The 9,681-nt window shown below is 41.0% G+C and overlaps 1 protein-coding gene across 3 annotated transcripts in view; it reads left to right on the top strand.

Annotated features, from left to right (window-relative positions):
• LOC122552867 (proteasome activator complex subunit 4-like) overlaps positions 1–9,681 on the top strand; it is a 193,287-nt gene that overhangs the window by 16,918 nt on the left and 166,688 nt on the right. For all 3 annotated transcript variants that reach the window (XM_043695950.1, XM_043695949.1, XM_043695948.1), the window contains exon 2: positions 3,555–3,695. In XM_043695950.1, coding sequence (XP_043551885.1) covers positions 3,555–3,695 — 141 coding nt within the window. The remainder of the gene's footprint in view (positions 1–3,554; positions 3,696–9,681) is intronic.

The raw sequence follows: 9,681 nt of genomic DNA, 5'->3' as shown, positions 1-9,681 counted from the left end.
GGTTGGTAGGGTGGAAGGTGAGCACCAGGGGCGTTCTGTCCTTGTTACGGTTGGAGGGGTGGGGTCTGAGGGCGGAGGTGCGGGATGTGGACGAGATGCGTTGGAGGGCATCTTTAACCACGTGGGAAGGAAATATGCGGTCTCTAAAGAAGGAGGCCATCTGGTGGGTTCTGTGGTGGAACTGGTCCTCCTGGGAGCAGATGAGGCGGAGGACTTGGGAATACGGGATGGCATTTTTGCAAGGGGTAGGGTGGGAAGAGGTGTAATCCAGGTAATGAACCATACTCTTACCTGGCTGCAATTGAAGAAGAATTTGAGGATTAAAACAAAAGCAAAAATGAAAATCAGTTGTGATTTAACGTTGAAATCTGGACTGAGGGAGGTTTGAAGAAAACACGGGAAGAAATGAGATGATGCCAACAGCCCTACAAAAGGAGTGACAAAGAATGAATTGACAAGAACTGACATTCATTCCATAATTTTACAATGATACAGGACAGTTTGTCTGGGGAGTAGTTTTGAAGGGTGAGGTGATGACTGTAGTAATGTACATACAGTTTATGTAGAAATAATTTAAAAAGGCTTTTTCTCATTTTTCTGTGGGAACTTCTACAGTTAAACACCTTTAAGGAATTTGGAGCAACATTTGAAACTTAATGGCCCAGATAGAGAATGGTAAAACATGATGCTTGAAAATTTCTCTATTGCAGTAATTTGTTTTCTTTTAAAGCAGAGAAGCTCAGAAATGAACATGTGGTAATGAGTGTTGAGGAAAAATCTGGCATAATCTTGCCTGCTTCTAGTATATGTTACCATGACCACGTGCTTCTTAGAAAATATGGTCGCATGTGACTTGGAAAGAGACAGTGTGAAACATTTCAGGCATTTCCTAGTCATGGGATGGGAAGTGGCTATTAATAGCATATATACTATAATCAGTTCATTTTCCATGACCTATTTTCCAATCTTGGATTTCTGTTTTTTTGTTTTTTGTTTACGTGTGTGTGTGTGTGTGTTTATATATAAAAAACACACACACACACACACACACACACACACACACACACACACACACACACACGTAAACAAGAAACAAAAAAACAGAAATCCAGGATTGGAACATAGGTCATGGAAAATGAACTGATTATAGTACATATGCTGTTGATAGCCACTTCCCATCCCATGAGTAGAGTTCAGGTTTTGTTAATGAGTAGGTCTGAAACTAATATTCAGAGACCAGTGCTAACTTGGAATAAACTTAACGTGAATTATTGTGCATGTCAAGCACAAGCCATCAATGAGCAAAGATTTTGTTTTAGAAATAGTGTAGAGAAATACATGATTGATTCATGTTATTGTCTCCTAAATGCCTACTATCACTGTTTACAGTGAAAAAACACAGGTAATTTGGCCCAAAGGCTTGTGTTGCTGTTTATACTCCACATTAGCTTTCTTCCATCATCTTACTCTTGTATTCTATTCTCCCTTGTATGGTTATTTAGCTTGTAAATGCATCTAATCTGTTTGTAAATGTATCTAATCTGTTTAGCTTGTAAATGCATCTCAATCATTCCTGTGGAGTCCAGCATTCCATTCTGTCAGCAAAGAAGTTATTCTTGAATTCTAACTGGATTTTTTAGTGACTGTGTTGTATTGATGGCTCCTCAAGCTGTTCTTGCCCACAAGTGGAAGCATCTTCTGTGTCTTTCCCATAACCTCTTTCATAATGATAAAGGCCTTGAACAGGTCAGCACTTGGATCTTCCTATTGACAGAAAAAAGCCCCAGCATGTTCAATCATATCTGATGGGCACAGGATTTTAATTCTGGGATTATTCCCACAGCTCTTCTAATCAGGTTTTTGTCTCTCCCACAGGAATGGTACTGATCAAAATGACAAATGATATCCTGTATGATTGTGAGCATCACTCCTTGATCTACCTGCAGTCTTAGACAATACCTCAGTTATTTTCTAGTTCAAAACAATCTTACCTAATTCCACTCTCATGTATCCAATTGTAGCCAGCGAATCTGTTGTTATGGCTGCTTTTCCTGCTCTTGCATGGTTTGCTTTTAAGTTCCCCAAGGATCTAATCTTCCATCTCCTATTTTTAATGTGCATGCAGCCTTTAGTGACAGCATCTGAAAATGCAATGCCAGATTGCACATGTATCATACATGGCCTCACTTTTTGCCTCTTATTTGACCAGTGAAATACTGGGCAAAATCAAAGCTTTTACATTAACTCTGTCTCATAATCTGTCTCTTTCTGTCAACTATCTGAGTGAATTGGATTGTTCGCAATCTTAATTATTAATTTGACTCTGAACCCAACTTCATGCTCTTCCATTACTCGGACTGCTTTCTTCTACCTCCGTAACATCGCCCTCTCTCACTTTCCTTCAGTCTATATAGTGCACAAGCCCACATCTTTGCCATTGTTCCTGCCAAACTGAACTATTCAAATACTATCCTGGTGGCCTCCGATCTTAGGTTCTGCATGAACTTGATCCAGCCAAAGTTCTATCGCCTTTATGCTACCTTAATTTAAATCCTGTCTATCACCCATGTGGTAACTTGACCCTACTTTGACTCCTGGTCCAGTAATACCTTCATCTTCCTTGTGCTTATTTTCAGCACCTCTGAGATTTCTGTAATTGCCTCCAGTCCCAGCCCCAAAACCTTATTATATGTATGTGCTTCTTTAAACCTGGCTCATTGAGTATCTTTGATATTAATCACTCCAAATTCCATGGATGTGCTATCAACCTTAGACCTCAAAGCAAGGAACACCCTACTTTTGCCGCTCTTCCTTTGTACCTTGTTGCTCTTCTTTAAGATGTGCATTAAAATCACATGACCTAATTGTCCTTGTCTAACTTTTATAACGCCTCTGTGAAATTCTTTAGAATGCTTTATTAGATTAGATTAGATTAGATTACTTTTTTTTTAGATTAGATTACTTTACAGTGTGGAAACAGGCCCTTCGGCCCAACAAGTCCACACCGACCCGCCGAAGCGCAAACCACCCATACCCCTACATTTAACCCTTACCTAACACTACGGACAATTTAACATGGCCAATTCACCTGACCTGCACATCTTTGGACTGTGGGAGGAAACCGGAGCGCCCGGAGGAAACCCACGCAGACACGGGGAGAATGTGCAAACTCCACACAGTCAGTCGCCTGAGGCGGGAATTGAACCCGGGTCTCTGGCGCTGCGAGGCAGCAGTGCTAACCACTGTAGGATAAAGGCTATATCAATATAAGTTATTAACCTTATGAACATGTCATGGCCTCACACCCAGTAACTCTCTTCCATGGTCCTCCAGTTATAGCCCATTGTTCACCCCTGATATTTATTTCTCCTACTATTGGCAGTCAAACCTCCAGCTGTCCGAGTGCAAATATGATTATTTATATTTCAGGTTGATGAGTCCATGAATTTGTAACCCTTACAAAAATGTGATGACTGCCTAATATTTAGTATTATTTCTAAAATTTTGTGGTTATCGATGTGGAATATTTATCAAATTTGTATTTTGTTTTCCAGATATATCCGATTATATGGAAGAAAATTCAGCAAAGAAGATCACGTTCTATTTGTTAAGCAGGTGTATGAATTGGTTGTCATGCCTAAACTTGAAATTAGCATGATGCAAGGATTCACACGATTGTTAATCAGTTTACTCAAGTAAGTTAGTTTATTTATTCAAGTTAGTTTAAGTTACGAGAAGATGTGCTACTGCAAACAATTGCCAACCGTTAATAAGTACATTTAAGTTCTAAACTACTTTTCTTGTGAGTATGTTTTAGTGGACGTGTGGTAGTGAATGTTTTTCAGTCAGGTAACTGGTGCAGTGATACTCCTCAGGAATCCGTTTGCAGTCATTACTTTTTAAGATATCTGTGTTGAGAATGGCTGCATACAGTTTGCAAATGACATTTGGGAGTGGAGTAGTTGGTGAAGAGTATTATTTTGGATTTCAAGGTGACAATGATTAAACATGCAGAAGCATAGCAAATGTAGTTTATGGGGAGAAATGTGAAGTTATGAACTTGGGTGGATTAATATGAAAAGTCAGTATACTGTAAATGACACCTAAATGACAATAAACAATAAAGGCATCCGATGTAAGACTTTTGTAATCACTAATTTGGCAATTCAGAATGTGACAATGCAGATCAAGTGTAAAGACCTTCAGAAAGAGCATTGGGGAGATGTATTGGGGTTTTATCAGGGGTGAGCAACTTAATTTATCATTGGAGGCTGGAAAGTTAGGATTGTTCTTCAGGTTTAGAGATATTCGAATGGACATTTTTTTAACTGTAGATGAAGTTTCAATACAGTATATAAATAAAAGCTTGTATCTAATGCTGAACTTTCATGTTAGTTTTTTTGATTTATGCACAAGGACTTGCAAATCATTCTTTCCTTCAGCTTTTTGCAGTCTTTACTCAACTACATCCTCTATTCTTTCTGTCTGCATAACCTCACATTTTTCCCTCATTATATTCCATCTGCCAAATTTTCATTGACCTGTCTATGTTCCTCTGTAGCTTCCATGTATCATCCTAAGGGTGGATCCTGACTTAAGGGTGGCATGGTGGTTCAGTAATTAGCACTACTGCCTCACAGTGCCAGGGACCTGGATTTGATTCTAACCTTGGTGACTGTCTGTGTGGAGTTTGCACATTCTACTCGCATCCACATGGGTTTTCTCTGGATGCTTCGGTTTCCTCCCACAGCCCAGAGATGTGCTGGTTAGGTGGATTGGCCATGCCAAATTGTCCATCATGTTCAAGGATGATCAGGCTAAGTGAATTAGTTGTGGAAAATGCAGGGTTACAGGGGCAGAGTAGGGGTGTCAGTCTGTGTGCAATTCTCTTTGGAGGGTTAGTAGGGATTCTATGATTCTCTCACCTTGTCTTTGCACCTATTTTTTATCAGTTGAAAAATGTTTACTTCTGTCCAAGTCATGAAAATATGTTGTGAATACTTGTGGCCTTAGCACTGATTCCTGTGGCATTTACTAGTTGCAGGTTGTCGTCCTGAAAATTCCCACTGATCCTAATTCTGACTTTTGTTAGTTAGCCAATCTGCTTCCAAGTTAATATGCTATTTTGATACCGGGGCTCTTTAAGTAACCTTATGTAAAATAGGTTTATTGAATACCTAAGTGTATTGCTTCCAGTGCTTCCCCTTTATTTCCTCTGCTTGTTACCATCACAAAGAACTGTAATAAATTCGTCAGGCATGATTTCTCCTTCATGAGGCTGCTCTGACTCTGCTTGATTATATTGTGCGTTTCTAAATGCTCTTCTATTTCGTACTTCATGACTAACATTTTCCTAATGACGGATGTTAAGCTAATTGGCCTATAGTTACCTATTCTTTGACTCCCACTCTTTTTGAAAAGGGGTGTTAGGTGGGTAGTTATACAATCCTCTTGGACATTTCCAGAATCTAAGGATTCTTGGAAGAACAATATCAGTGTGTCTACTATTTTTGTAGCAACTCTTTAAAACAATTCCTAGGATGCAGCCCATCAGGTCCAGAGGACCTTTCACCCCATTAGTTTTTCTTGTGGTTTTCTTTTCTCTGGTGATAATTATTTTAATATGGTACAATTTCTGTGCTTGCTTTTATGTGGGACTGGAAGCAATCAGGGATTACTACTCGAGGTCCTGATTGCCAATTTTGTACCAAGCTCCTTAAATTCTGACTGCAGGACCTTATCACCTTTCCACCCCATGTATTGTTACCAATTTGGGCCATGATCTTTGGCTGTTCACTGTGCGCATTCTTGCCTACTTATGTTGTGCTGTCAAACTGATCTACAGCTGTCTCTGCCATGCCCCAGAAACACTTGTGTTTTCCCTGAGTTAGTGAATCCCATCACTACAGCTGTCCCACTTAGTCCTTCGAGTGCTGGACCACACATGGTGCCATGGCTTGGCTGCTGCTGTACTCCATAAAAGCACAATCACCTTCCTCTGTATCCAAAATGTAAAGCCAGTTAGCGAGTGGACCTTGGGACACCTAATTTGGGTAATCTATTTGTCTACATGCCTCTAATCTGCAATATGACCATCTCTGAATGGGCTATCTACATTATTTTCTGTCTCATGGATGCACCATAGTCTCCAGCCACTACTTGAAACCTGGAAATTAAGTTTGTGCAACCAGTGGCAATTCCTGCTTACGTGCTTGTCTAGTCCCATGACTGTGTCTGTCAAGATAATTCTTTCAATTTCTATCTTGATTGTGGTCATTTATATTTCCGTATCTGATGTTCCATGGTCCATCTCATACACATTGCTTCTTAGTTTATGTCTTATTTTATAAAAAGAAAGCAAACTGGGGATCCAAGATGGCGGTGACCCAGCAAGTCTGAGTCTGTAGTGCTCTGCCCAAGACACAGGCAAAGTGGGCTGCCCGCCTCCACTACACCTGTCAAATCATTTTAGCTTTTATTTAATACAGCTAGTTATTTTACACCAAACTTGAGCAGTTTAGTGCCCCATTAAAATGACTAAAGGAAAGAATGCTCGCAGCACACAGAAACCCCTCCCCCACCCTCCCCAGCTGCAGCAGAGGCGTATGCAGCCACCCCTGGGGACTTGCCTACGGTGGCGTGTCTTGTTGCAGTGATTTCCAAGCTTGAAGTAAAGATCGACGCCTTCATAGAAGAGTCCAGGAGCAGATGGGAATCGTTGTTGGTCGCGCTGCAGAAGCACGACTAAGACATAGAAAATATCGAACATCGAGTGGGAGGGGCGGAGCTAAAGGCTGCGACCTCCGAGGCTGCTGCAGAATCGGCCGTGGGTCGGGTCCAGACTCTCAAACAGCGAGTCTGGACATTAGAAGATCACCTCGGTCGTCGAAAAAATATTCTTTTGCAGGGCCTTCCCGAATGGGAAGAGGAAGGCCATCTTACAACATTTCTGGAGCAGTGGCTTCCGCAGTTATTGAATCTGGAGGCTGGATCAGGCCAGGTAAGGGTAGAATGGGCCCACCGGGTTGCAATACACAGGCTCAGCTTGGATCAGCGCCCCCGCCCGGTCCTGTTCCGGCTGCAGTGCTACAAGGAGAAGCAGATGCTCCTAGAAGCTGCCAGAAGTCTCGGGAAAGATTCCCAAGCCATTACTTACAAAGGATCCAAGGCTATGCTGTTTCAGGACTGTTCCTCAGCTCTGGTCCGAAAGAGGAGGGCGTTTGAGGAAATGAAGAAGCGTTTAAGGGATTTAAACATTCAGTACTCCCTGCGCTACCCAGCGATGCCAAGTTTTAGCCACGAAGGGTCCGTGTATAACTTTGGATCGCTGGAGAAGGCCAAGGAATTTTTGGACTCTCTTAGATAAACTGTGAGAGTTAACTCGTATGGTGAATGATGTTGTTCTGCCCTTCTCCTTCCCCAGTTCGCCCTTTTTTCTCTCTCATTCCTTTATTGCTTAATATTATCTCCGGGGGGGTAGGGAGGGGGGATTATTTGTTCTCCACTTTGCAATTTTCCTTTTTTTTAATACTGTTAACTTTAGCTTTGTGGTACACTTGAATTTTCTTTATTTTATTATGGGATGCCTGGGTCGAGGGTGGGGCAATGGTTGGGAGAGGATATGGTGGGTTTTCGGAAAGGAAGTGATGCCCCCTGGAAACTAGGGGGAAAATCTCTGTTTAAATATGTTTTATAATTTTTCTATTTAGAAATAGTTTTTTATTATATTGGTGTGAGTGTATTAAAGAATCTCTATTTTTGTGAATTTTCTATGGTCTATGCTCGGGGTGTTTTGGATGGGGTTTCTCTTCCTGGGGGGGGGGTCTCGGACTTGCCTGGACGATTATGGTTAGTCATTCGATTAAATGGTGCACCTGGAATGTCAAGGGGAGTAATTCACCAATCAACCGGAAGAAAATATTATCAAACCTCAAAAGAGAAAGGGTTGATATAGCTCTCCTACAGGAGACACATTTATTGGATAAAGAACATTTGAAATTACGACAGGATGGATTTGATCAGGACTTCTTTTCTTCCTTCAGCTCAAAAAGGAGGGGAATAGTCATTCTTATTCAGAAGAATCTCCCTTTCAAAATTCTAAGTCAGATAAAAGATGAATCTGGACAATATATACTAATTAAAGCCCTTATAAATGGAGAGGAATATGGGATTTTAAATCTGTATTGTCCCCCTGCGCATCCTTTCAAATTTATAATGGAAGCCTTCTCCAAACTGACGGCTCTTGGTGCTCGTCATACAATTATAGGGGGAGACTTTAATTGCATATTGGACCCGCATACGGACAGGATACCCAAGAGTACTGCGGGTGTATCCCCCAGATCCAGACAATTGGCGGATTTGAATAAAGAATTAGGATTAGTAGATGTGAGGAGGTGCCTCCACCCGCAAGGTAGAGATTTCTCTTTTTACTCTAATCCACATAAATGTCACACTAGAATTGACTTTTTTTTTGTCCTTTCGACTTCTTAAAATTCCATATCATCCTGTAAAATAGGTAATATAATTTCTGATCATGCTGCTGTGTATATGGAAATCATACTGATCACGCTGCTGTGTATTGTTCCTAGCAATAAGGCATCCCCCTCCAACATTGGCGTGTGGATTCCTTCTTCATGAAAGATAGTAAATTTGTAAAATATTTTTCTCAAGAATTTAAAACTTCCTTGGAAATTAATTCAGGTACGGCTAGTAATCCGTCAATGATGTGGAAGACTATTAAAGCTTATGCACGAGGTCTGATCATTTCAGACTTGGCGACCCCAGAAAGAAATAAAGGGAGAATGACAGCGTCTACTTGAGGCTCGCTTAAAAGCAGCTGAAACAGCATACGTTGACAGACCTTCTATTGCCAAGTCACAAAGCATTACGGCCCTTAGGACAGCTCCGAATATCGCGCTCACCCAAACGGCAAAGAGGAAAATATTATTTGCAAAACAAAGATTATATGAATTTGGCGATAAACCTGGTAGATACTTAGCATTTCTCGCGAGGTAAAAAAAGGCTACTCAAGCTATCATGGCTATCAGGGAAAGTGCCGGTAATCTGACTCACGATCACAAAAGGATCAACACAATCTTCAGAAAGTTTTATTCTGATTTATATAAATCGCAGGATTGTGAAGATAGAGCTAGGAGGATGCAGTCCTTTTTTAAAAGCCTGGCTTTTCCGGATTTAACCCCAGAACAGGTATTGGTCCTGAATGCTCCCCTAACAACTCAGGAAATACTTGATGCAATCAGGCAACTTCAGAGCGGTAAGGCACCTGGCCCAGATGGCTTTCAGGTTAAATTTTGCAAAGAGTTTACAGGTGTATTTGCTGACCCATTTATGGACATGTATAACTACTCATATAGTCGGGGCTACCTCCCGCCTTCGCTGAAAGAGGCGAATATCTCCCTTATTCTCAAAAGGAAAGGACCCAGAAGATTGCGCATCATACAGACCAATATCCTTGCTAAATATAGATCTTAAAATTCTTTCTAAAACATGAGCGTTGAGACTAAAGAGGGTACTGCCATATATATCATAAAAGAGGACTAGACAGCGTTTATCAAGGGCCATAGATCATCTAATAATATTAGAAGGATCTTGAGTGTGATTCAAATCTGTCATCAGGAAAAAATACCAGGAATAGTAGTCTCATTGGATGCGGAGAAGGCA

This window comes from Chiloscyllium plagiosum, chromosome 9 (assembly GCF_004010195.1).
Source record: "Chiloscyllium plagiosum isolate BGI_BamShark_2017 chromosome 9, ASM401019v2, whole genome shotgun sequence".
NCBI lineage: Eukaryota > Metazoa > Chordata > Chondrichthyes > Orectolobiformes > Hemiscylliidae > Chiloscyllium > Chiloscyllium plagiosum.
Note: the sequence above shows the minus strand (reverse complement) of the source record. Positions and strands in the feature narration are given on the sequence as shown.